Source organism: Mchenga conophoros, linkage group LG20 (genome assembly GCF_057382185.1).
Source record: "Mchenga conophoros isolate Kocher_MC1m ecotype Shallow Benthic linkage group LG20, M_conophoros_male_GT1.1, whole genome shotgun sequence".
Classification (NCBI taxonomy): domain Eukaryota; kingdom Metazoa; phylum Chordata; class Actinopteri; order Cichliformes; family Cichlidae; genus Mchenga; species Mchenga conophoros.
Genome location: NC_140545.1, coordinates 15430326 through 15458169, shown reverse-complemented (window position 1 = coordinate 15458169; position 27844 = coordinate 15430326). Strand labels below are relative to the sequence as shown.

The following is a 27844-nucleotide window of genomic DNA, read 5'->3' as shown; positions in this document are numbered from 1 at the left end:
AGACTAACATACCTGCTCAACATACTCACATACTCAGATCACATCAGCAGAGAACTTCAGTATATTAAGCTGACAACTTTTGCTCCACAATTATTAACTGAATTTAGAACATCCATTGAAGCAAAAAAAAAAAAATCAAAATTGTTATTAATTAAATTAAATATGGTGTGATTAATTTTTATAAAATTAACATTTTAAATGTCACACTGTTCCTTCCAGGCTAAATTCTGTGTCGATCATAACATTCCCTTTATGATTGACACATTCATTCATAACATTTCTCTTTCTTTCAGCTTAAAAATCTATGTAAAATACTTGAGTTGTGGCCTTTTTGGTTGCAAAGCATTAAAATACAAATCTAAAATACATCTAAGAGCATCAGTAGGTTTCGTGGCAACAGAATAGATATTTAGCTTTATTTGGCTGTCATTCCTTATCATGTGAATACTAAATGAAGAACATGTATATGACTGAAAACATTTGGGTCCTACAATTGGTCCCTGAGGAACTCCAAATGTTAATTCACAGTGTTTTAAAAACAGTCTAAAATTGACAGTGAGAACATTTTTCCAGATACTCCAGATTAGATATTTTGTGTGTTTAAAAGCCAAGACCCGATCAGCTAATGTCTCGCTGTGTAACCATTCCTGAAATGTCTGGATTCTGCAGAGTTGGAAAAAAACTATGAGGAAAACCAGAAGAAACTGGAGGGGAAGGCTCGTCAGCTAGACGGTTTGGAGGACAAGATGAAAAGCATCCTCCATGACATCAACAAACAGATCCAGATCTACAACACATGTCAATAACTCACCACTCAAAGTCAAAAAGAAAGAAGTCCGCCATCTTCTCCGTCTGCCACTTCCTTCAGATACAGTTACACGTCAAAACGCAACAAAAAATAAAGTCACTCCAGAAGTGAATGTGCATTTTTGTCTCCAAATGTTCCTGTTTTGTCAGTGTTTGCAATCGTTGCTATCATATTGACATAAATAAAGGTTGTCTGATGTCATGTTTTATTTCTGATTCAAATTCGAGCACAATATATTTGCATTTATTGCTGCAAATAAGATCACATGTATATGTTAAAATGTGTGATTTCAATTATAAAAACAATGTAAGTTATATATTTTAAATCATTTTAAATTATAATGTTTTCCCTTTATTTACCATGTGATGGTCTAGCTGTAGTTAGATGGTCCAGGCCTTAACCATTAACCATTGTCTTCTGTTATTGAATGTGGATGAAGTTGCAATCAGCTGTCACATTTTTCTCTTAAGTATTATTTTGTTATTTTGCTTTTTAAATTTGAATAAAATCCTCAGAGGAAGGAGCAAACAGAGCCGTGTAGTTGTAATAAGAACCTTTATTATATATATATATCTATATAAAATTGTCCAATGAAGCACAGATGAAGTGTGAGTCAGGAATCCAGTTACCATGTTTGTCTTCAAGCAAAATAGCAGGGAAACAAATCATAAACATTTATATGTGGAAAAATAATGAACTGTTTGTCTCTGCTGCCTGGAGTAGGAGGGTGGCTGTATACTGAATGTTAAGAATTGCAACCAAATGCCAAGATTGTGAATGTTTATCACACATACTGTGATGGAGCTTGGAGTTATTGTTTATTGAAGTGACATAGTAATAAGCGATGTGTAGTACGCTGTTTAATTGTGCCTTACATTGCCAGTATCATACATTCTTTTACTATTTGCATGCCAATTTGTTTTTTTGTTTTTTTCTAGGTGTAACAGATGATTTTGGTACACCTAGAAGCTGCAGCCAAATGATTGATAACTGCTTAACAAAATGAAAATACCAAAAGTAACCTTTGTAAAGTTTTAAAGTGTACAGTTTGATGAATGAATAACTTTTAAAAAATCTGTGTAGATGTTTGTTTGTTTGTTTGTTTTTTCATTACATTTATCACAAAGCAGAATGATTTGAAGTTTCCACGTTTTCTAACCGTGCTGTCTTGTGGCTCCAATGTGCATGGGGTTTGCAGTGGTGCAAGATGTCCCATTTCTATTTTTGTGTCTGTGTCCTTGATGTGCCCTTTTGACAGAATCTGCTGCACTGCAAGTTTTACAGCTGTCCGTTTACCAGGTTTGCCACTAAGTGTTGGCAGATCTCAAAAGCAAAAGACTTGAGGTTGATCTGAAATACCTACCTTATGCCATTTGTAGTTGCCTGGATTTGAAGTTTTTGTAAATGAGCCAAAATTGTAATGAGGTTTGGAAGTTATGGGTTTGTTTCTTGGTGCGCTTTAAATGTAGTTGCTGCAAAACCAAAGTTACATACATTTTTCAGGAAAAGACAAACAGACAAACTACTACGTACTGTAGTCTAACAAGATAATGGAGACCTATTTGGGACAAGGCTTACTAAATCTAGACCTCTGTCCTTAACTTCTGTGAGAATATTGGTGCACAAAAGGATGTCGTGAGCGCCATTAAATGTTGATTACAGAGGCTCTCGGATGCTCCTTAGATGACTCGGAAGGTTTTCAGTGTCTCGAACATTTTTTTAGACATCGGAACAATATAATAAATGTGGTATATAATAATCAAAAATCGAGAAATTTAATCTAATGCAGATTGTTACAGAGCGAGAGAGAAAGAGAGAGAGATCACGTGAGCATGTCAGCCAGGAAGTGACCGTGCAATCGTTTCAGGTTTGGCCGGTCAGCGCTGTAATTTCCTCCAAACAAAGTAGGACTCGCCCCGCAGAGGCCGGATGAAACCAATGGATTGAGCAGGATTTCTGCTGTTGTATTTTGTTTGATTTTCTTCGCAATTGAAATGTGAAGAAATGGGCCCTGGTTAAAGGAAAGAAGATTCTAGAAACACCGTGGACTACGGGGTTTCGAGTTCGGGTAGGAGCATAACGGCCTGCGGCCGAGAAGGGAGCTTTAGCAGCCGGGCAACGAAAAGAAGTCGCTCGCTATTGTGTGTTAAAACGGAATTAGCATCATAATAAATCCCCGTAAGTGTCATGTTGTTACGTTAATATGAATGTAGTGTTTTAACTGCTAATGTTCGTCAGGTGTCACGAGATGTCTTGTCTTATTTGTTTAAATTGAATAGCCGTACCAACCCGTTTGGTTTGAGCTACCGCTAGCGTGAGGCTAATGACTTTAGCTGCTCGGAGCTCTGTAGCAGCGCTTGATTAGACGACCTGCCCGGCGCTCCGCTGGGGCACACGGTAATGGAGATAAACTACAGCCATTAAAACATTACTGGCGGTATGCGAAAGTAATGCCACTGTTTACTACTGCCCCGAGAAGTCAAAGCAGCGAAATTAGATACGGTATGTACATAAACAATTGTTACATTTCGCAGTGTAGACCAGGTACATCAGGGTTACGGTATTATGTTACTCTTCTGAAGGTTAGCAGGTTTTTTAAAGAGAGTTGCCAAAGCATGACTTTGAGACTATAAGGTTAGTTTGAAGCCTCGTGGAGACCTATGTGCATGCTTCATTATTTACTGGCACATGACAGCCACGAACACGTGTGCCTTAAAATAAACGAACCTATATAGTCTGCTGGTTATTGGCTAACTTACAGTAAGTAAGCTAACTAGCTTGATAAGGGGAAGCTCAGCAATACGGATTAATAAACAGCGGTCGGCTATTTAGTAAATGGTTTGTACTGAACGCTAACTAAAATGGCTGATTTATCTGTTGTCCTTTGTTTGTCATTTTACTGTGGGCTAGCAACTTGCGGTTGCTATGCTAAGGAAACGGAGCAAAGCTCAATGTCCGACTGGTTCAGTCGATGTTATGCTCAGCCATATGCTTTTTGTTGTAAGGCACAATAGTCATGTTCTTTTTCAGCATTGCTGTTATCTGACACCTGCTCTACAGCAGGTCCCTGTCTCTGGATGTGTGCATGCGTTTGCTGGTGTGTGTGTCCTACTCAAGTCCCATAGCTGTTTGATATTCTGTTACATCTTGTAAATTGCACATCATGATAACTGACAGTGAATTGTCTATGCTTTAGGTCCCCATCCCTCACTAGTCTTCCTGATTCTGTTCTGGGAGAGTTCAGACCAGCATCATCGCCAAGATAGCCGGGCCAGGCAGGAAGAGGCACACCTCAGATCCAGACCCCAGCAGTGGTAGTGACTCTGGCGACGGGCGGCCTGTCAGTGCCAAGTGCCTGAAGATGGCCAGCAGCGGCAGTAGTGGTGTGGCCGGGAGTGAGGCGGTGGGCCACCGTGGTGGAGCTCAGCAGAGAGGAGGCAGTAGCAGAGAAAACGGCTCAGACTTGCCCTCCAGTACGAGTAAGAAGAAGCAGAAGGACAGGGCCAACCAGGAAAGCAGAGAGGCCAAGAGAGCGGCGGCAGCAGCTGCTGCAGCCGTGGATGGGGTTATTGCAGAAGTCAAGAAAGGTAAGAATTACAAAAAGTGTCCCAGCTACACGCATTTTTACATTATTTTATTTTTTGTGGATGTCTACTCTTAAAATGTGGGTAAATGTTTTGTTTTGAAAGGTAACCATGTAGCCTCATCCCCTGTAGCGTGTCCCTGGTATTTTATTTTTCCCTACATGAAAGCTGGTTAGGCCACTTGTGTTGCTTTGGTGTCATTCAGCTGCTTTTCCATGGAGTTTGTCATCCTCCTGGTGACTCAAATTCCACCATCTTGAACTTTAGCTAGTGACGGTGATTGTGGTCTAGGGCTGAACGATTATGGAAAATAATCTAATTGCGATTTTTTGCCCCAATATTGCGATTGCGATGCGATATGCGATTATTTTTTAAGGTCTTTGTCTTCTGTATTATTAAACAAAGACAAGCAATACATCATATAGTATGGCCAATACTATATTACATTAATTTTAAACTGTTCTTTCCTGGAAGACAGACCTCTGTTATGATGACATGAGGTGATGCATGAATTGATGACTGACATTTTTATTTAACTTCTTCAATCACAACAGTATATTTGAACATACACAATAGTTTATTTTTAGCTTACAAACATCTGAGCATAAAGTGCTGACAAGGAACCCTGGTGTAAACATTAAAATGAAAGTCAGTACAATGTGCAGATTGCAGAAATATACATAAACAAAATCAGTGGCTTTACCACACTCAGTTTTTCGACATCTGTGAACTACTAGACAGTCATTCAATTAAAAAATAATATTAAATAAATAAAACTAATAAATAAAAAATACACACATCTTACTGATCTCTGCAGTCAGTAACATTACACATAAAGTGCAAACATAATAGCAATTGTATAAACACACACACAAACACGCCTTTAAAATTTAAAGGCGTGAAATTGGACGGTCTAGTTCTGATTAGCGTCACCGCTGTCTCGGTGGAGTTTAATAAACTCGGCCGTCTGCTTCTTGCTATCTAAAATATAACCAGACACTGGTGTAAATTCTCGACTGTCTCATACTTCTGTTTAATAAGTTTTCTGTTTGACGTTTAGTCAGCTGTGTGAAAACCAAGGAGGAACCCACCCGGGGGATTAATAGTTTTATTTTATCTAATCTAATAACTTTAATCTCAGCCAAACCGATTTACTCACGAACAAACAAAACACTGAAAAAAGCCCAACAATAACATTTTTAGGTTGTCTAAGTGACTTATATATTACGTTTAACCCGAGCAGCGAAACTCCGCGGTGATCTGAAAATGATGTGCCGGGAGTTGTGCCGTTCTCGGCCGCATCAGTAACACTCGAGCTCCCGGCTAGCTGTCGAGCTGGTGGGTAGCAGACGCCTCTGAAAACGTCGAAGCACTTTTGCAAATATGGGATATCTTGATAAACCGAGCAGATATTTGATGTTTACACAACTACTTTCTCGCCTGAAAATATGTTAAAAGTTTATTTTGTGACCCAGAAAGATTAGTATGAGTAATTTTAAAACTTAGTAGCGGCCGCCATTGCTGGAAACTGGAGTTTGGCTGGGCCGCGCTATGAATTCTGGGATATGGTAGTAATTTGGACAGCCTTCGGCGCGTCGCTGTGACGTAATCGGTCTACAAATGCGGCCTCAGGAGGATGCAGCCCATGAATTTGGACATGTCCAGAGTATAATCGCAGCCTTTGCGGTTAGAAAATTGCACTTGATCATGTCGCGATATTATCGCAAATGCGATATATCGTTCAGCCCTATTGTGGTCCCTGTTCTGCTTTGTGAGAGATTCACTGTAAGCCGGAGGGTTACTCAAACCACAGCCTGTGGAGAACTGGTTCATTTGTTTGCTGTGATCAGTTATTTTTGTCAGTAATTATTTCACTTCATTCTAGATGCACATTAAAAAGCACATTTTTATTATGTCAACAAAGTCCTCTGGGTGAGAGACCCTCAGTGATCTAGAGACAAAAGCATCTGCAGCCAATCAGTAATCGTCATCTTCTTTCTTCTGGTTCCTTTAGCTGATCCACCACAGCAGATTATTTTGCCTCCATCTCATCCTGTCCTAACATTCTCCTCTGCCACACCAGTTCTCTGCATGTCCTCCTTCACCATATGCACTAAAGGCAGAAACACACTAGTGATCTAGTTTTACCTTTAGATGAAGCAGACAGACCAAAGTGCATGGCTGTAGTTGAAAGAGGTGTGCTGATTTTATAACAGAGAGCAAGACAAAATCTTCATAGCAAACAGAAACATAACAAAGAAATTGTTTTATGCTCATTATTTTATTTTTTATAATTAATGAATAGTACAATTGTAGCTGAGATAAATATACAATTTGTTGCTTGGCCCTAGTTTGTGTCCTTAAATCAAACTCAAAGGGCTGTTCCAAGAACCCCCTTAAATCACCTGCCACCTACACTCACCAGGTGCAGGCCAAGGCAGTGGAGTTAGAGTCCTTAGGATATTGTTGAGGCATTTATCCCTTTGCAACTTCTTTATCGGATAAAACAGTAATAACAGCAATAAAATATTAACTACAACTACATTATATGAATTTGGTAGCACACGTATGTGTAAATGTAAATGCCCAGCTTTTAGTTTGTCATCATTTTATTTATTTTGCAGTACTAAACTTTTTTCTGTGTAGTGGAATAATTTGCACAAGAGAGTTGAAGAAGACGGAACGGGTTAAATGGAGTGGTTGGAGATGAGTGTCAGGGTTGATTTGTGACAGAAGGAATGTGAAAGTGAAAGAGTAGATTAATAAAATAGTAGTGAGACCTGCTATGATGTATAGTTTGGAGGTGGTAGTACTAACAAAGTGATACAAGGCAGAATTGGAGGTGGCAGAGTTGACAGTCTTTGGATTTTCTTTGAGAGAGAACAGGATGGGCAAGATTAGGAATGAGTACATCAGAGGGAGAGCTCAAGTTCAGTGTTTTAGAGACAAGGCTGAGGTGGTTTGGACATGTGCAGAGGATGGATAGTTTTGATTATAAAGAGCCTCACAGAAGCAATGACAATGTAACAGTCTGAGACTCACCATCTTCTTCTAGTAGATACTGAATATAATGTGTTAAAAGATGAAGAAAACGTTTTATGCTTTCTGGAATAACATAATGGAATACTTTTCCAGTTTAAAGGTTAAAACAAAAGCAGCTGTAGTTTTCTTGTCTGACCACTGAAGGATTTATTTGAGTCCACATAATCTTTGCACAGATTTGTAAATTAGGTTTGTGGTTTCTTTCTTCTTGATGTTTCTCCTTTTCTTTTTTCCTTTTCCTCCATCATTTATTTGTCTTGATCGAGCAGTATTAATCACTTAACTCTGTTACAGTTGTGAGTGATTTTGTCCCTGAAGGTTGAAATGCTAATGCAAAGCTTCTCACATTTTCCATAAGCCCTTGATCAAATAAGCTATTGATTCACAGTGCTTTTTCTTTCCAAAGTCTATAGTCTTTGGCAATACCTGTAAACTATACACGTGAGATTCGCCTGCCTTTTGTTTTACTTGTTTTCTGTATTTGTACTCGTGGATTTGGACTCAAAGCATAGATGCCTCCCTAGCAACTAAAATAAGCACCACAGTAATAGAGCTGTAATCTGCAACAATTACAGCTCTATTACTGTAGTGCTTATTTTCTATTCAATAACCACTTTAGTCCAGCAGTAACAGCTTTTTGGCCAGTAGGGGGAAGGAACATAGTAGAAGATTGTCCCGTTTTTAGCACCTATTCCAATTGCCAATTGCATTTACTCTGTTCGTCTCTGATTTGGTGTCCATCGTGTTCTGATCTTCAGCATGTGTGACTACCATATTGTCACACATTTCGATATGTTGTTGTTGTTGTTTTAAGCCTGCATAATTTGATACTAATAACAGCTTTTAAAGGTGATATTGGATCTCATGTTGATGTGAACGTAGTGATACAGCATTTACCTGATCATGTAGAGCACAGCTCATGCCTGTAATCAGTGCTTTGATTATATATACTTGGTCGTGCTGGAAGTATTGTTTGCAAGTTATCTTAGTGGGTCTCATCAGACTAGACTGTGTTCAGGTCAGTGCGGCTGTTTGTAGTGTTAATAGATGAGCTCTACTCTGGCTCTGTTTGGTTTCTCATGAGACTGAATGTGAGAACATTTGTCTTGCTGGTCCTCTTCTTCATAGTGAAGGGATGTTATTCTAGCTGAGATACTGCCAGATACTCAACCAGCTGTAGGCTTTTCATGAAAAGGCACCAGTAATTTTTTGATATTATTCAAAACCCGCAATCACCAACTCTGTTCAGTGATGCAAAGCAAAATGTATTTGGAAACAGCAAATTAAATCATTTCATTTTTTATTCATTAATAGTATTACAGTGTGAAATGCTATTTAAGTTGAATTGGTTGACTCACTTTAAATTAAATGTAATTTAATGTTCACAACATTCATGCTGGTAGTTGATCTAACCGTAGTGACAGTCAAAATGAGTTTACCTTAAACCAAAAGCTACTTTATTAAAAATAGATTTTGAGAAGTTATTTTTTTTCCAGTTGCTAGTTTTGTAGATCTTTCTAAAAGAAACTCTTGCTGCTTGGCAGCCATCTTTGAAATGTTTTGGGGAAAAATAAATTGGGAAGAAAATCTAAACTTCACTTTGAGAGTATTATGTGTGTTAATGTGTACAAGTCAAATATGATGACATACTGCAAAAAATAAAAAATAAAATTCTACACACGAGCAAAGTTTCAGAACCTCCACACAATACTTGGTGCTAGCATAATCGGCGTCTCCTCTCATCCAATCAGAGTGCTTAATAAGTTCCGTACTATTTGACAATATGGTTACTTTAAGCCAAGAAAAAGCCAAAGTACTGTTATCTACAATTTTACTAAGCCCACAATTGGACTTCACAAACAACACTGCAACAACATGATTGGCTAATATCTTTACTTTTTCAGATAGTGATTGGCTCTTGTTAGCTTGAGCAGGACAACTATGGGCTCTTAACAAATGAGAGCTCTCCAATTGATTTCTGTTCAAGAATCTTTGATTGCATGTCTGCTCCTTTCATATGTATATATATTCTGGCTGTAACAGTCCACTGTTGCAGTAGTGTAATTTTAATTATACTGAGAATTCACAAAAAAATTCACTTAAACACACATGTTAAGTGTTTTAAAAAAAACAACAATTTGTCACAAATGTCAACAAGTTTATTCCTGTCATTTGAGTGGCACAGCTACACTGGTAATCTGACTGTCACCAGCTGAAGGGGATTGAGTGTTCCTTGTGACCTTTTTGGAGTGATTCAGTTGGGGAGAGATTGGATGAGGAAATGAGTGTGGGAAAGTTGAGGCTTGAAGGCTGGGTGCTATGAGCCTTGTGGTACACGTCTTCTTGTTTCTTTCTTTTTGTCCACGTTAGTGTGTTGAGTCTACATTTGAAGAAGTGGCTCGGTAGCATGCAAATGACTTGATGATTTTCCTTCTTGCAATTGTTTACTTGGAATACAGTCTGTGTGGGGTGGATAATTTTAGATGTCCCATTTGTAATTGCTGAGTTCACTGCCTTCTGTCTGCCTCGGTCTGTCCGTGAGTGCTCTAGACTGACCCAGTTGAGCATATGAGCGCAGTGGTCTGTGTGAATGCGTGAGCATGTGCATTCAGTGTGTTTTCCTTTGGGTTCATTGTACTGATGCTGTGCTCTTCATTGGTTTTTACTTTAAAATTTCCTTTTTAACCAGAGGATTTTTTTTTTAGTTTTTACGTTTTAACAGGGTCACTGTGGCTCAGGCTGGAGGCTGAGTGATCAGGGTGGAATAATTTTCAAGTTCCTGCTCATCTTTAAAACTCATATGCCTGCTTCTTTGTTTTTTCAAGATGTGTTTGTGGACTGGAAGCAGAATGTCAACGAAGTGACTGTCAGGCTGCGCTGTGGCGAGGGGGTGCAGAGGATAGAGGACATAAACACCACCTTCACAGACACACACTGCAATGTGGATTTCCCAGGTAATTCACAGCAAAGTATAAAAGTGGAGATCAAAATAGAAGCTGGGTCAGTCATAAAATATAAAACCACAAAAGTACATAGCTGTACAGTTTAGCCTTCAAACTCTGGAATTTGGACTTTAAACTTAATCCTTTGGTTTATATCTTGGATTTATTGCAGTTATTCTATTTGAAATGATACTGTAGGTAGAGCTGTGGTCTATTAAAATCGGTGCATTCTCATTCTTCAGATGGACGGCAATGGAGCTGCCAGCTGCAGGAGGAAATCGAGGCCTCATGTAGCAAAGTCCAGTATAAGGAAAAGGGAGGCTTCCTCCATCTCATCATGCACAAAAAGATTCCTTTCCACATCTGGCCTTCTCTAAAGGTGAGTCGCATAAAATTGTTCATCGCTCATTCAAAACAAGTTTAAAAGAATATTAAATTAAACTGAGGTAAGTATGCTAGCCTGCAAGCAACACACTGTACTTGTTATAAGGGTTCTGCACCACGTTTAGAAAAACATTTTGCCCAGACGTGACTGTTATTTAATCTTTGAAGGAGAGTCTTGCACATTGAAGCTTTAAGTAAGCCCTGTGTTTTTCTTCTGGCTCCTCTCCTCTGCTTTAGTCAAATAAAAAGAAGGAGGCAGTATCCATAGAGACCAAACCAGACATGAAGCCCGTTGCCTTGGAGTCATCAGAGAAAACTCCACATCTCCAGCCCCAGCCTCCCTCGTCACCTGCACACAGCGAGTCAAGACGCGGTGTTAGCAAATCATGTGTCAAACGCAGCCTGAAAACTAAACTGACGGGTGAAAAGGCCACTACGGACTCTGCAGGTGTTAAAAGCACAGCTGGAGATGGCTCCACCACCAGCAGCAAGCCTGTTACCGTCACGAAAGCAGAGCAACCGCATCAGGAACCTAGTGCCAAACGCACAGTTGTACGGCTGCCTAAGACCTCTAAGGACGCTGCATCAGCCGACCTGCCATCTGTGATGTCTACAGCAGCTAACGGGAAATCCACCTGTGCCCACCTGCCCGCTGGTCGGAGCCCACAGACGGAACGGAAAAGTGGAGACAACAGATCTGAGACTCGTGGCAGCGGACAGAAACAGGGAGCAGAAGCAGCTGCTTCCACCCTTACCAACAGAACTCAGGTGAGATTAGCTATAATATTGTGATTTATAATTCAGTTTCTTTACATGCCCTTAAATAACTGGATACAGTTGACTTACTCCAGTAAGCTGAGCTGTTAACTGTCCTGTAAGCAAGAAACCTGCCAACTGTTAGAAAAACTTGATTCCTCTGGCAGGGAAATAAAAAATTCACAAACACCAAAACAGTGTGAACACACAACGGTAAAGAGCTGTCTGTATTGTACTATCTCTATTTTACACAGCCACTTAGCTACCCCAGCAACAGTATTGCTGTTTTCTTTTATTGTGTTTATAGTCACACACAGCTGTCAGGCGGATGTGACGTATTCTGAATGAGCCCAAAATCATGCAGAACCCAATAAATAGAAATAATATATTTCCATATTTAATAATATTTAAAATGATTAAACTTTTTTTTTTTTTTAATTTAAATAATTTCCCAACTCTGACTCATTTAAAGACTAAAATTGCAGATTATTTCCACACATCACCCAGTACTAGGATTTAATTCGATTACAGCCAGTAACACCATCTGCCATGTGTGGGCTCCCCTTTTCCAAGTGTCCCTGGAGCTTGGGAGAGATTTGTAATTTTATGAAATATTTTTACACAACATACTAACAGATGCCATCTAAACCTGTCACCAGACAACAGCCTGCCAGATAAAGAGCAGTAAGTGAGACATGAGAGGACTGTCTGCTCATGTGTATTGGCGTGTTTTCATACAGCTAAGGTCACAAAAGTAACTTTGCAGATACTTTAGATCTCACTGGATAATCAGCTGTATATGGCATCCTTTGTTTTTGGTCACTGCTGTAATAAGAGGACTAGAGGGTGCTGTGTATACCCTCTCAAATGTGAAAAATCTGTAGCTCATAGATATTCATTTAGTCTCCTTTTCCTATGGGGACTTTGGGAGTGAACGTTGCTCTTTCATTTTTAAAATGTCTCCTGTTTTGTTTTTGTTTTTTTAAAATGTATTAATTTATTTGTATTTTTTCAGTTGGCTGAGAAGCAAAACCAGTCATCAGACCAGTCTGGTGCAACAACACATGTCAGTGTGAGCCAGCCAGCAGCTCCTGTTAGCACCAGTGACTGTGTTAAACCTGTCGCCTTCAACAAGGAAATGAATTCGACTTCTCCCCAAAGGCTGGGAGACAGAACAGACTCTGAGCCAGCTGGAAAACCTGTTGAGCAGGAATCAGAGCAGGATCCTCTGATTTGTCAGCAGCTTGGAGATATGGAAGTGGTACCAGTAGAGGCGATGGGAATGCCAGCCAAGCAAAGCCAGCCCCCAGGTGTTGCCCAAACGAAGAGCAGCTGTGACGATGAGGAGAAGCGGGACCAGTCGAAGGAGGAGCCGCTACTGGAAATGAAGCAACTGGATGGTTAGTTGTATATGGTGCTTAAATGCGCTTCTGAAAAAGGTTAAGGGAACAGTTTAACACACAATCAGTCAATTTCGGGGACATCGGTTTGCTCAGTGAGGAGGTGTAAACCATTGGGAATCCATTTCACCTGCTTTGGTGCAAACAAAAGGAGAGCAGATGCACTGGAAAGGCAACAAGAGGACCACTCCAAAAAGGGGAATGTTTTTGCATGTGGAAGCCAAACCATTGCTCTTTCCTCGTCCCCTATTTGCTGATTTTTCTCTAGCTTTGCTTTTTGCTAGTAACCTTGTCACCAGCGACAGGTCATAGTACCTGTAGTGCATTCATATTGGTTGACAAGCCAGGGTTCTCCGTTAGCACAAGTCCCACTAAAGACCCTCATGTCACACTCATAGTGTCTGTTTTGACAGTTTGGTTAGAAATGTGTACAACCCTGTCCAGCTGTCCTTGAGTAATGGATCATCTCTTGGAGTCTCATCCATTCTTAAGACAGTGCTGGGAGGCTTGGAGAACACTATCATAACAGCACCAATGTGCTAATCTGGGGAAGCTGGACTATCCATGCAACATGTACTGTGTCATGCTACCAGTGCAGTGCAAAGACAGTGGCAAAAAGTAGAGGTAGAGGAAAAATCAGTCAGCTGGAGTAAGAGAGCAGTGGTATACCTGTAAAACCATTCACTTTCTTAGGTTCGGTTGTTGCCTCTACGGTGCACTTGTTGTTTTTGCACAAAAGCAGGTGAGATCATTTCATAGGTTGATTCCCCCCCCCCCCCCCCCCCCCCAGTTTGACTGACTTTGTTATACTGTGATTATTAAGTGTAATATTTATTTATTTATTTATTTAGCGTATAATTGAAGGTGGCACCTTCCAAAATTCTCTTTTAGTCTCACTAACTTTTCTTCTTCTTGAAACTGGTTTATGACCAAAGATCACAACTGCAACATATAAATGCTGAAAACATTTAAAATCTTTGGTTCCAAGCCAGCTGTGAGATAACCTTGGCTCTCAACCAGGACCTGTCCCGCACACCTTAAACACCTTTCCTGGGATCATATTAGGCATGCTATTCAGATGCACAAACCACCTCAAATAACTTCTTTTTGTTAATACTTTGTCCAAACTTCCCACAGCCCCAGAGCCCATGGTAAACCTGCAGTATGTGAAGAATGATTCATATGAGAAGGGCACAGACTTGATGGTGGTCAATGTTTACCTGAAGGGGATCTGCAGGGATACAGCCAGAGTCATCTTCAGGGAACAGGACTTCACCCTCATCTTCCAGACAAGGTTATGACCATGAATATCTACTAATAAAGCATGTGGCTTCCTTTTGGCCAGTCTCGAAAGAGCAGCGAGTGATTGACCTTCCTTTGGCTTTCCTTTACAGTGATGTCAGCTTTCTGCGGCTTCATTCAGATTGTGGACCGAACACAGTCTTCAAGTGGCAAGTCAAACTCAGGTACTGTTGGAGTTTGCTTGTTCTTGCTTAGAAACCAGAATCTTAAAATGAGCAGGTGAAGAGCGCAACACCGGAATGTTTTTCTGTGTAGATGTGTGGGCTAACTGTACAGATATACTGAGCTGTTCCAGGAATCACGGCTAGCTTCATCAGTATCTAACTAATTGGAACAGCCTAATTAGCCATGAAGAAACAAGAGTGCTAAATCACTAGGGTTAAATCAGGGCAAAGACATCAAACTTATAAGGTAGAACCTGTCACCACATTTAAGGAAACTTGTGGAATCAAACTTCCTTATCTGTGGTTTCTTTTTACGGGTTTAAGCACTTGGCACAAATGGAAGTGGTGCGGACAACATAAATATGTTTAATATCTGGAATGTTATAAATGTCTTCCAGACATCACGTGATGAATAACAAAGTGGGAATGTTGCACTGATGACATTCTCGTAGATCACTCACCTCCCTGAACTTCTTTTTGCCTTTACAATCTGACCTGTGTACTCTCCTTCCTGTGATTCAGGAATCTGATCCAGCCTGAGTTGTGCAGCTATGCCTTCACTCCCTCCCGTCTGGACATCACTCTGAAGAAGAGGCACAGCCAACGCTGGGGGGGCCTGGAGGCCCAAGCCACACAAGGTCTGCTGCCAGGCTTCTACTTGTCAACATTAGATAAAGTCTTTGGTTTTGTTCTGCAGGATTTTTGGACATGATAATCCAGAGAAGTTCCACAATAAAGATGACCAGCACTTATTGCTTGAATTTAGGGCAGTTTGTTGTCTTTTGTTAGTGTTTTTTCTTTACTGTTTGTGGTTGAGACAAATGCATGTGGGTTTTTCAGGTACAGGAATTTGACCTCTGTAACGTGGCATGTAAATGAATATTGCTGCAAAACTATATTTATTATTCCTGTCACATCTCTTGCTGATGAGCTTCATTTTCTAACCACAACCTCTATTGTCCTCTGTTTAAGGTGCAGTGGGTGGCGCTAAGGTCGCTGTGCCCTCCAGCCCTGCCTGCATGGAGAAGAGCCAGCCAGGCAGCAGTCAGCACAACCTCCCAGCCAAGGAGGAGCCTCCGCGGGTTGGGGAAGAAAAACCCAAGGCCCCAACCAGAGTGGAAGATGGGGGTTTGGACTCTGTGGCTCCACGCACAGTCTCTGAGCACGTTGCTATTACCAAGCCAGAGCCTACTGTTACCATGGTGAATGGATTAATGAATACCCATATAGACTTGAAACTGTGTACCGTACTACTATTGTTATATTGTTTTTACTTCTAGTGGTTTTATTATCATTTGGTCCACGTGTGTCATAAGAGCTGACAGCAGCAGAGGTGACACCATAGAGTCTGGATGAGTGAATAGTTATTAAGTGAGGCTAATAAAAGTACAAATACAAACATATACAACTAGAGTAAATGACAGTGTGTGTTTCCCAGCCTAAGCCTACCTGCATGGTGCAGCCCATGACCCACGCACCTCCGGCCAGCAGCGAGCGCCATGAGGAAGAGGAAGAGAAGAAGGTGTGCTTGCCTGGTTTTACAGGGTTGGTCAACCTCGGAAACACCTGCTTCATGAACAGCGTCATTCAGTCCCTGTCCAACACCAGAGAACTCAGGGATTACTTTCATGGTAAATAATGGATTTACTCTTTTTACCTCTTAAAAATAATACAGGAATACATTTATAATTCAGCACTGTTTTAATAAATGCTGCTCTAATGCACACCCAAAGGGATAATTTACTTCATCTTTAATGCTGTTGCCAAGAAGAGCACCGTGTTGTTGGGTTTTTGTGTTGAAAAGTAAAACAGGCTATGTTTTATTATGGCTTTGGTACAACGTCATGGCCCACAGGGGCAGGCTTAATGAGTGCTCAGGAACTTCCACAGGATTTATCTCCATTAGCTACAACTGCAGAAGTTTGTGGACTTGAAGCATTTAGAGCACTGAAAATCTGGGTCACCTAGTTCCTTGGAAACAATGTAATTCGCCAAAGGTTGATAGAAAATATTATCTTTTTGCATTCCTGTATTTTCTGTTTCCCCACAGACCGAGCCTTTGAGGCAGAAATCAACTGCACTAATCCACTGGGAACAGGAGGCAGGCTAGCCATCAGCTTTGCTGTGCTGCTCAGGGCTCTTTGGAAAGGAACGCACCACGCCTTCCAGCCCTCAAAACTCAAGGTACAAAAGCGGCACCCTGAGATTTTCCTGAGATCTTCTCCTCTTCTACAGCAATTTTTCTCTGGAAGTTTTCAATCTGCCTTCATTTTCTCCATCTGTTTGCAAACACACAGGCAATTGTGGCAAGTAAAGCAAGTCAGTTTACTGGTTACGCCCAGCATGATGCCCAGGAGTTCATGGCATTCCTGCTGGACGGACTCCACGAGGACTTGAACCGCATCCAGAACAAACCTTACACAGAAACGGTCGACTCTGACGGGCGGCTAGACGAAGTTAGTGTTTTTCTTTGGCTAATGTGATGAGATTAAATGGTAACTGTTTCCTGCTAGAATTTTGTCAAACCTTGACCTGATGTTTTGTTTTGTTTTTTTTGTTGTTGGTGCAGGTGGTGGCAGAGGAAGCATGGCAGAGGCACAAGATGCGGAATGACTCCTTTATAGTAGATCTGTTTCAGGGTCAGTTCAAGTCCAAACTGGTGTGTCCCACATGCTCTAAGGTAACACAATAACACAATTTTTCAGTCCCCCACCCCACAAACACACGTTTGGTTTCTGTTTATTGACATTGACATCTCTGTCCTCTTTTTCAGGTATCTATCACCTTTGACCCCTTCCTCTACCTGCCCGTGCCGTTGCCACAGAAACAAAAGGTGCTCTCAGTTTTCTACTTCGCTAAGGAACCTCATAAAAAACCCATCAAGGTAAGATAAGAAACAGCTTTGCAGTTCTGCATCAATTATTAAGTGCTGAAATTCAAAGGTGTCTCTTGTGACCTGTTAATGAATATTCATCTGTATGTGTCAGTTTTTAGTGAGTGTAAGCAAGGAGAGCTCCAGTACTGCTGAAGTCCTGGAATCTATCTCTAGAAGTGTGAGGGTCAAACCCGAGAACCTCAGACTGGCCGAGGTTAGACATTTCCTTTAACAGTGTCGTGGAAAGGAGGGAGAGTCGTATAATACCGCAGACATTTAGAGGTGACTTTCTCAAGGACACTTTTTCTCTTCCCCCCCATCTCAGGTGGGAAAGAACCGCTTCCAGCGAATGTTCCTGCCTACCCACTCCCTGGACACAGTGTCCTCCTCTGACATGTTATTCTGTTTTGAGGTGCTTTCCAAAGACCTGGCCAAAGAGAGAGTGGTATTGTTCAAAGTGCAGCAGGTATAAATCTCGCTTTTACATTTTGAAAACCTGTGAAATATGTGACTACAAATATTTTAACAGCCTTGTGTTTGCTCTGCAGAAACTTCAGGTCCCCAATATCCCCATCTCCAAATGTGCTGCCTGCCTGAAGCCTCCGGTGTCTGAAGAAGACAAACTGAAGCGTTGCACTCGCTGCTATCGCGTTGGCTACTGCAATCAGTAAGTTTTCCAAAACATGTTTTTTCCAACTGTAAATAGCTGATTAAGAACTTTCCAAGGGATTGCCTGGAAGAAAGTGACTCCCATATCATGTTATTAATTCAGTCGGTTAACTTTTCTATGAACATGTGTTGCGAAATCAATCAATGTAGAGCAGTGACACAAACCACAGAGGCCCAGAAGAGTGCAGTCAAACAATGAGTTTATTAACACACAGGAGAGAAAACATCAGCATATGTCTTCTGCCAAAAATACACAGAGAATGGTTTATATATCATCAGGGTTTGACGCCCCCTCTTGCGTTCTATAACATATTTTTGTATTTCTAAGAACATCATTTGCATCTTGTACAGACAATGAAACAATTTTAGAGCTAAAGTCAGACACAGAAGTTCCTCTTTCTAACATCCCAAATAAGGTGATAATTTCAGGCCCTGGAGATACCCGTTGACTTGTCCTCCTGTTGACCCATCTTCTGTCACCTGTTACTAAGTAAACTCAAATGCCACAGGTTGCAACAAGAAGCTGAATACATTCAGGCCTTCGCTCAAGCCTGTTCCTAGATTATATGTACTATATGTATTATAAGCGTGTAGCGGCCTTCTATGTTCTAAGTCTTTTACACAATAGATTGTGAAGTCATAGCGCTTCACAAAGCTTGAAACCTTCAATAAACTGAGACTGAACATCAACTCTGAATGAGCACAATCATGCAATGTGTATGAAATACTTCTGGCTGTACCTGTAATAAAAGGTTAACATGGTGGAATTAACTTTAATAAACATCTTTAATACAATATCAAATGCTATAAGAAATAAATGATAAAACTGCAGATTATATGTTAGCAATAAAATTTCTGTACTTCCTCACATGTTAACTCTTCTGCTCTTGTTTCTCCAGAGTGTGTCAGAGAACCCACTGGCCCAACCACAAAAGTCTGTGTCGACCCAACACAGAGAACGTGGGCCTGCCTTTCCTGGTCAGTGTCCCAGAGTCTCGACTCTCATATTCCCGGCTCGTCCAGCTTCTAGAGGGTTATTCCAGGTACACAGTCACTTTTATTTCAAAGTCATCGTGTTCGATTTACTAATATTAAATTTGCTGTGACGTGTCTGAATTAGAGATGGTCCTGGGAATTCGTTTTACTTGATTAATGGAAGAAAAAACTCAAACTACTTGACGATTCTAAAAGTATAAACAAAGACAAGGAGGTAGCGGATGGTGTCTAAACAAATTCTTCATGTATGTAAGGGCCATTTGTAACTGTTAATCACATTTTTAATAAACTGTTCATATTAAATGCTGCTGAAATATGCAGCAAAGTTTGCTACCAGCATTGTTTCTTTGTATTACACGTCTGTCTACATGTCTGTGGCGTAAAGTACGCATGTCTGACAGTCTTCTATTCATTTCAATCTATTTGACCTTTACTTTTCCTCTTTTTCTACAAATATTTATTTATTTGCTTTTCATCTTTTAACACTTGGCTGCTCTCTGGCCCATTCCATATTCTCTCATGGAATAAAGAAGTATGATTTTTATGTAGGTGTTAGCAAATCCTTTTCTGTCATGCTCCACTGCTAAAGCTCAAAAAGTCATTAATAAAGGATTCTAGTTTACTTTTATAAAATGATTTTCATTCAACTTAGTTTCTCTGTTTTCCTTTTTTCCCCTGTCACTGTCTTAATGCTGGAAACTTGAGCAATAATCAGATCCCCCTGGCTGTACTTTGTATTTTCTCTGTGCCAGCTACACAGATGGATCTGTGAACACCCAGAAACATTTTTGATGCTCAGAGTATGACAAAAAAAAAAAAAGTTCTGAATGTCTTTTCAGTCAACGCTTGTGCTTTTTGATGTAAAATAATCAGAGTTTAATGTTTATGGCATTTAATAATGAATATTATGTGAACATACTAAAATGTGAACTTTTAGTATAACCTTTACTGTCTCTCTGTGTGCAGGTTTTCAGTCAACGTGTTCCAGCCTCCTTTCCAGTCAGGCAGAACATCCCCTGAAACATCACAGTCCCGAGTAGACCTCCCTCCAGTGCCAGCAGGCTCCCCTGACGGTCCTGGACTGGAGGATGAAGCTGTGGGTGGTAGCAGTACTGTAGGAGCAGGTAACTTGGAGCTGGAGAGCCACGCTTCGCTGCCTGAATCCCAGGCAGAGTATGCTCAGGCCTCAGCCATCCACTCAGGGGACTCGGAGTCCCTCTCCTCTTCCCAGACGTCCCTCTCCACCACACGGACCACAGATTCAGGGTTCTCCGAGTCACTCTCTTCTGCTTCTTGTTGCTTTCTGGACCCTCATGCTGAAAAAGAGACGTCCTGTGAGAAGGCTGTGCGGCCAGAAGGTAAATGTATTGTACAGATTCTTCATTATTTTGGTGATTTGCCTTTTTTTTTTTTTTTTTCTTGCCTTCTTATTTAAACTTCTTGAACGTTCTGCAGCTGCAGTCGCAGGGTATCAGCATCCGTGTGAATCTGCTTCAGGTCATGCTAGTCAGTTCTACATCGCTCTGCTGGATGCAAACAACAAGGAGCAAAGGCTGGATGAGAGAGGTACCACCCCACTTTCTACAGAACTGATTTTCTTTAGTTTTATTCTTTTCATTGCCATATTGGGTTGATTTAGCAAGATATGGTGCTAAATTGAAAACCTCTTCAAGACTTTTCTGTCATAAGATGCGTTTTGACTTTTTCAGGCTTCTGAGGTTTAGTGTTACAAAAATAAAACAGAAAAAGTTCCACACATCAATATGTTTTCCTCTATCAACCCGTCTGCAGAAGATGCACTGGCAGATATACCTGACGATGCAACCCTGGAGCTGGTGTGGAAGAACAACGAGCGTCTAAAGGAATATGTGCTGGTGAGCTCCAAGGAACTGGAGTACGAGGAAGACCCGGGTTCTCTGAGTGAGACGGCCAGAGCGGGACACTTCACCCTCGAGCAGTGCCTCAATCTTTTCACCAAGCCAGAAGTGCTGGCACCTGAAGAGGCTTGGTAGGAGTCTTTAAGAAATGAGCTCTAAATAATGTAGCATCGATTGTGATTCTAGACGTGTAGCTCTTTTTCAGGTTATTCACAAATTCCACTTTGTCTGATGTAATTCTAAACTTGGTGAACATACCAAGTGGTAAATGTGTCTAGCCTGTGTAACAATAAACTCAGGTTTAACTTTCTCTTTCCCACTCCCAGACAGCAGCGACTAAACTAGGAGACATCTTGTATACAAACTTCAAAAAGAGGAACTAAACTTAACACTTAAACCAACAACCTGGTCTGTAGCTGGATAGTGTCAGGGCTCCAGATCCTGCATAGACATTCAAACAGAGGCTTTTATTTGTGTATTATTACATGAGAGAGAGAGAGAAAGAAAAAGATGTTGATACATCGAAAGGGAAAAACTCAGTATACTACAGTTACATACACTAACAAAACAAACTGAGTTTGGATAATGATGCTCTCAGGTTTTTAAACAATGTTCAGAGGTCAACTTTTATGGGAAAGATCTAGAATTTATACCTGGGCTAGGGGAAGAACTGGTGGCAACCAGTATTTTTATTGTTTATTTCACAGCATTATTCTTTAGGTACCACAGTCATTGCAGTAGTGATGGTGACGATAATAATCCAGTAGACTTTAAAAATTCTCAGTTTCTGAGTTCAAGTTCAACGCTGAATCATAGTGAACATAAGTAAACAGGTGTCTGCTGCGTAAAATTGGATTAGGACATAACATTTGCCCAGTACTTTATTACTCTACACTGTGCTAAGAGATACATTAGTGAACTTCATAGTTGAAACTTCTTAAATGAAATTCGGTGCAGGCCTGACGTGAAAAGTCTTATTCGATTATTCTGTGCATTCGTCTCATCAGCTGGTCTTTATCTCTGCTCTCTGTGTTAAGGTACTGTCCAAAGTGCCAGCAGCACCGTGAGGCCTCCAAGCAACTGTTGCTGTGGCGTTTGCCCAACGTTTTGATCATTCAGCTCAAACGGTTCTCCTTCAGGAGTTTCATTTGGAGGGATAAGATCAATGACATGGTCGACTTTCCAGTCAGGTCAATACAAGCTAAATGTTTTTGTATCCTAATTTTCACATCATTTGAATGTTAATGAAAAAAAGATTTGGTCAATTATTTAGCTAAGTGTGACTATTATTAGTAGTAATACTGTATCATACTATACTGTATTTGTTTCTATAACATTAGCCTCTCTCGTCTTTCAGGAATCTAGATCTAAGTAAGTTCTGTATTGGCCAGAAGGATGAGATGCAGCAGCCTCCTATCTATGACTTGTATGCGGTCATCAACCACTATGGAGGAATGATAGGAGGCCACTATACTGCCTACGCTCGCCTGCCAAGTGACAAGAACAGCCAGCGCAGTGATGTTGGTAAGTCTGATCAGTGGCATCTGTTTTTATGTATATGGAAGTTATACAATAAGTTCCACTCTGACATCTTGCTACCACTTATCGGCCTCTCTTCCCTCCTTGACTCTCAGGCTGGCGTCTATTTGATGACAGCACCGTGACAATGGTGGACGAGAGTCAAGTGGTGACGCGTTACGCTTATGTTCTGTTCTACCGGCGCCGAAACTCCCCAGTGGAGAGGCCGCCACGCTTCCTCAGGCCTGTAGGTGCAGAGTCGCCCACTGCTGCAGGAGCTACTGCCAGCCAGGTGAGAGAGCCATAACAATAAGACAGGAAATTTTTCCCACAGCTAACTTAGAGCTCCTGTAGTTTTTGTTGTTTTTCTGGTTTTTTGGGTGGGGGTGAGTGAACTGTCACTGTTAGTGTGGTTGATGGGCTGTAGGAAGATTTTAGCTTGGGTCAGTGTGGTTAATGAGGGAGTTGTACATGTTTATTCCTTTGTACATTGTATCGAGTCCATCTGTCATTGGGGTTTGGGATATTAATAAGTGTCACACTAATGAGGAACTGGCAGTACTTGCCAGGTGTTAAGAGACAGGCCTGTGTGTTAAATCTCTCTGAGAACTGCTGCTTCTGTTCAATTAGTCTTGACAAGAGGAGCTTGTGCTCTGACATTGTTAATGACAAACAGCCCAGTGGGTTTATAATGGATGGATCCATCATGAGACACACTGTTAATCTCTGCAAAGCTCAGATGTCAAGTGGCATTAGCTTTGTGGGTTTTTTCTTTTCCCTTTTTCCCACTACTTGAGTGTAACTGCTTTTGAGGTTTTTTGTGGGGTTTTAAATATCATTCCCTATCATTAATAAATCTTGCTGTTGATCTGGTGGACAATTGAAAAGCGGGAAATACACATTATAAGCAATTTCAGTGTGTATTGTAAGTGATCTTGCTTAGACATCCAAATCCATATGGGTATAAAATTAAGTGGAGAATGGCGTCTGGACTTCTTTAGGTTGCTTGAAGACACAACTTAAAGAAGTCCAGACGCTTTTCTTTCCAAGCTCCTTAGACTACGATGACCTGGATGACTGAGAACCTTCACAGACATAAGTGGAGAATGTATAATCTGCATTTTATTGTCCTTTTTCATACATCTTGGGGGGCACTCTGATATTAAAGGATTCCCTTGTAAGTAAATGAACAGCTAAATAACGTGAGTGTTTTTAGTGGAAGAGTATTGTGTTTTAAAGACTTTATATTCACTTTTAAGCTGTTTTTCATTCCTGTCCTCCTTTTTGCTGGAGCATTTTAGCCATGTATTGATCAGTGAGACTTTGAACCATTGAGTTGTCTTTCCATGTGAGCACAGTGCAAATGATATACAGATTATTTATTAAAAACTGACTTCATGTCACTGCCGGATGTGAAAAACTCCACTTTGTTCCTTTGGGATAAATGCTGCACAGTCTTTGTTCAGTTACTTTCATTTCAGAAGCTGTCAGATGAGATTTCAAGGCTCAGGCTTAAATTTCATATCAATCTCACAAAATTTGCTTAAATTGGTAAGAATATACTATGTTACAGTGTTTCCAACAAAATGGTTAAAATATACATTTCTTAACCTGGTCTTTTAGTAAGAAGAGCTTGAAGATGTCCCTTTATTTTCTGGCCCCTGTAAATTTGATTCCCACTTAAAGAACAATCTCCTCACTGTCCCAGTTTCAGTAGAGCACACGTGTCATCTCCGTACAAATCACTATGCTCAGCAAGTACACACATTTGGAGGTTTCTCGTGTAATCGTAGTATTTGTTAGAACACGCACCTTTTCGCAGAAGCTGACACAGGTTTCCCGCCAATCGCAGGCCTCTCTAATATGGCGGGAACTGGAGGAGGAAGACGACGGGCTCGACGAAGGGCCCCGTGGACTGTTCCTCTCTGCGCTGCGGCGACACCGAACACAGAGAAACAGAGACGAGGAAGAGGAAGATGGAACCGAACAGTCGGTGCAGCAGCACCGCAGGCAGAGGATGTTGGACTATCCCGACGACGACTGCGTACGATACTTTGTTCTGGGCACGCTCACTGCAGTGCTCGCTCTGTTTGTCAATTTGGTCTACCCTCTTCTTTACAAAGCCACCTGGAGCTGAGTGCTGGGTTTACGTGCTGGACCGCCCCTGAAATCAAAAAAGTCTGTTTGTAGAAACGAGAAGAGATGTTTTTAGTGTTTTTCCAGTAAAATATTTGTGTTCTACATAGCACCACAATACCTGAAGTGGCTAAACCCTTTAAAATACTCGGCACTACTTCACATATTAAGACTTAAACAGGCTGATGTTAAAGTCACAGCTGCTGACTCTTTCATCGTGAGAGACGCTAATTTAAAGCTGCAGGAGAGCTACCCCCACACTGTAATGATGTACTGGGTGTAGATTTCTCACTACATTACCTCTGCATTGTTTTAAAGTGGCTTCAAGCTCTGTACATTTCTAAAGAAAGTTTCAGTTTTTATTGTCACACTTTGGGTAATAATTCTCAGATGATCAGCCATGACAGCCTTAATTATACATTGTATATGTGGAGTTGAAGCGCAAACCCTGAAAGCTCTTTTGGAGCCTGTTTAGATGCGTTCAGGAGTCAGATAATTGTGTAGGATCCTTTTTAAGATGCTTATAGGAGCATTATAGAATAGCAAGGACCCACTGAAAAGCGCCTTTTGTTTCCAGTGCACTACACTCATAAAAGATCAACGTGCAGGATTCGGGGCCATCTAGTGGTGAGGTTCCAAATGGCAATTAACTGAATGCCCATTTCTTTGGAGCACCTATGCAAATCTACATTATAACCGTTTGGGTCTTCCCGTCTGTGTGACTTGAGAGACATCTGTTTATATTTGCAGGTGTTTGTACACTAATGAAAACAATGATTAATATATTCTTATAGAGCCCCATAAATCCTACACATTGGTCCTTTAACAGTAGAAATGTATGATGGGTGGAAAATGTGTTCTTGAAGAAGAAAATATTAAACCTTATTGTATGTATATGTATGTGTGTGTCCGTGTGTGTAGCTGCTTTTAGTTTGTATTCTGAAAATTAAGAAAAATGAATTTCGGGGCCTTTTTAAAATTTCTGATCTTGTCAAGACAACATGTCCTCTTTTACATGTACTGTAGTACACTCTAATTATATATATATATATATATATATATATATATATATATATATATATATATATAAAATTTTTTTTTTTTTTTTTTTTTTTTTAAATTGTGTGTTTATTGAATACCTCTAAGCCATAACTGCTTTGAAAAGTTAAGGGGTTGTGTTTTTTGTGGGTGGTGGGGACTTCTTTCTGTTCATTTGTTTTTGTTTATTTTTTAGCAGTTTGCGGCTAACTAAAGTATATTCAGAACAATAAAACTATACATGTTTGTCCGCCCCTGAATGTAATGTTTATAAATTGCACTGCTTTAAATGGAGTTAAATTCTGAATGATTTGGGAGCTCTAAAGGACAGTTACACATGAATTGTTCCTTACTTGTAAGCTATAAGCAAAGGTATTTTTGTAGAGCCTTCTTTAAATTTAAAATTTTAAAATATATTTATTTATTAATAATTCCGTTTAGCAGCTTAAGTTGCTGGACGACTTCATCCACAGCCACTAACTGTTTGCAAGTGTTGTTGAGACTCCACACCGTCCACAGATCAGTTCTTTGCTCTGCAGTCATCCCGTGATGATCGTGTGTGAGTGTGTATTTGGGTCTCAGGGAAACCTCTGGTATCAGGTCAGAGTACACAGACCTGTATGTGCTCTGCCTTACTCAGATCACCATCAGACTGTATACTTGATTCAGACATATGCAATTCTCAAGTCTTTATTCTATTTTTTATTTTATTTTTTATTTGTCTACAGTGTTCTTGATCTAGTTTGTCTCCTCAAATCAACTCTGTAGAAGTATTTTAGGGGGCACGACCTCCAAGTGCTGATTGGCTAATGATTTAATGGACTTGACTGATAAAGTTATCTTTGTGTGTGAGTGTGTGTTGGGCCTAATTTAAAAATGTTAATTGCAAAAGAACAATAATCATAACCTATATTTTGATGCCTCTGTATAATATTACCAAGTTATTGCAAGTAGTGTATTGAATAGATCATAACCTATTTTAATTTCCATGCAATAATGTATCTCAATAACTCCACCTGAATGCTGCTTTCTAATATATAAACTTTGTGAAAATAAAATTTCCATCTGTTTCTGGTCTTTGTGTGTTTCATGCCCACACATGAACACTCTGAATGCTGAACCAATGTGATTTAATGTGAACGCTTGGTTTATTTTGCAGGCCTCTAGCCAGTCGCTATTTGGGACAGATCTGGATGCCGAAGGACCGCCTACGCTGACCCCTGAGGTACCGTCTGACCTCTTTGCCCACTCCGGCGAGTGTGCAGCACCATCCTACGGCAACATGGAGGAAGTGGACTAACAAGTATGAGGGCTGATGAAAGAAAGGACAGGAGAGTGGAGATCCATGGAGGTCCCCCAAGTGGGAGCAGCTCCTCGGCTGATGACGCATCTGTCGTCATTGGTTACACCGGCATCTGAATCAGGTGTCCGGGGGGTGCAATGCAAAAAAATCTGCAGGTGGTCTGAGGATTTGACTGCACTCACTTGAGACAGACCTTTGTTAATATACTCACATTAATAGCCATTGAAAAAGACTTAACAAGTTACATGTGTAGTTTTATTCATTCAGTTCATATGGGGACACTTATGATCTAAGAGCTCCTGTTAACAGTAGCAGTAAGTAGTAAAGCTGCTGCTAATGGAGTTCCTCCTCCACCACCTAACAACCACCTACCAGAGAGAGGGTGTCCACGCACCAAAGCACCTTGTGGTCTGGTTTCAAGCTAAAAACCGGCTCTTGCTAACATTAACCAGACCTGTGGTCGATTATTAGGGGATATTTGGACACTTTGATGATTGTCGTAATATAAATGTGTTGTTTGTTTTTGTTTTTTTCCTTTTAAAGTTTGAGTTGCCTGGTTTGATTTGTTTGTGGTGGTGTATTCAAGATGGACTGGAATTGTAGCATCACATTAAGGAAAACATGAGATGGTGCTGACCCACCTTTTTTTTTTTTTTTTTTTTTTTTTTTTTTTTGTGTGTTTTGTTTTTAATACAGTGAGCACACACTTTTTCTGTCCCGTTGCTTTCTAAACTTGATTTAGCTTCACTTTCTCTAGCTTTGTTCATTTTTTTTGTACTTGTTTAGTTTTTTCATTCCTGTGGATGCTTTGTCTAAAGGCTTCAGTATAAATTGAAATGTGCATGGCTGCATGTAACCCGAGCCCCTCGTCAGATGTACCCTCACCCCCTCTTGCTGCGTTTCATTACTTCTGTTTCCTGTAAGTTGTCTAGCATCATGTTCTCACCCTCCTTTGTAATGGACTGCGTATATAATGTGGGGATCATTAAGAATGTTGCTGTGGATGCATATAAATGGTTAATATAAATAAAAACAGTTTTGAGAGTTAAA

At 40.5% G+C, this 27844-nt stretch overlaps 2 protein-coding genes across 6 annotated transcripts in view; both read left to right on the top strand.

Moving 5' to 3' along the window:
- Positions 1 to 1336, top strand: part of lamb2 (laminin, beta 2 (laminin S)) — a 43640-nt gene extending 42304 nt beyond the window's left edge. For both annotated transcript variants that reach the window (XM_085260771.1, XM_085260770.1), the window contains one exon: positions 670 to 1336. In XM_085260771.1, coding sequence (XP_085116897.1) covers positions 670 to 806 — 137 coding nt within the window. In that variant the 3' untranslated portion in view covers positions 807 to 1336. The remainder of the gene's footprint in view (positions 1 to 669) is intronic.
- A 1342-nt stretch (positions 1337 to 2678) lies between these two features.
- Positions 2679 to 27844, top strand: usp19 (ubiquitin specific peptidase 19). Of its 4 annotated transcripts, none has more exons than XM_085260773.1 (26): positions 2679 to 2986; positions 4005 to 4395; positions 10260 to 10388; positions 10619 to 10755; positions 10998 to 11528; positions 12532 to 12916; positions 14054 to 14210; positions 14311 to 14382; positions 14905 to 15020; positions 15361 to 15584; positions 15821 to 16013; positions 16433 to 16566; positions 16680 to 16838; positions 16952 to 17062; positions 17156 to 17266; positions 17370 to 17471; positions 17583 to 17723; positions 17806 to 17924; positions 18826 to 18969; positions 19889 to 20280; positions 20378 to 20488; positions 20714 to 20930; positions 21837 to 21989; positions 22157 to 22323; positions 22434 to 22609; positions 24170 to 25480. In XM_085260773.1, the coding sequence occupies exons 2-26, from the start codon at positions 4170 to 4172 to the stop codon at positions 24452 to 24454; spliced, it is 4692 nt and encodes a 1563-aa protein (XP_085116899.1). In that variant the 5' UTR covers positions 2679 to 2986; positions 4005 to 4169; the 3' UTR covers positions 24455 to 25480. The 4 variants fall into 4 exon arrangements, with proteins under 4 accessions (XP_085116899.1, XP_085116898.1, XP_085116903.1 ...); XM_085260772.1 differs by having other exon boundaries at positions 2680 to 2986; positions 15355 to 15584; XM_085260777.1 differs by lacking the exon at positions 24170 to 25480 and adding an exon at positions 26651 to 27036 and having other exon boundaries at positions 2682 to 2986.

Coding starts and splice junctions, on each gene's coding strand:
- usp19 (XM_085260772.1), top strand. CDS start 4,170: ATGGCCAGCAGCGGCAGTAGTGGTGTGGCCGGGAGTGAGGCGGTGGGC. Junction 14,211..14,310: donor ACCCTCATCTTCCAGACAAG/GTTATGACCATG, acceptor TTTCCTTTACAG/TGATGTCAGCTTTCTGCGGC. Junction 16,567..16,679: donor TCCAGCCCTCAAAACTCAAG/GTACAAAAGCGG, acceptor GCAAACACACAG/GCAATTGTGGCAAGTAAAGC.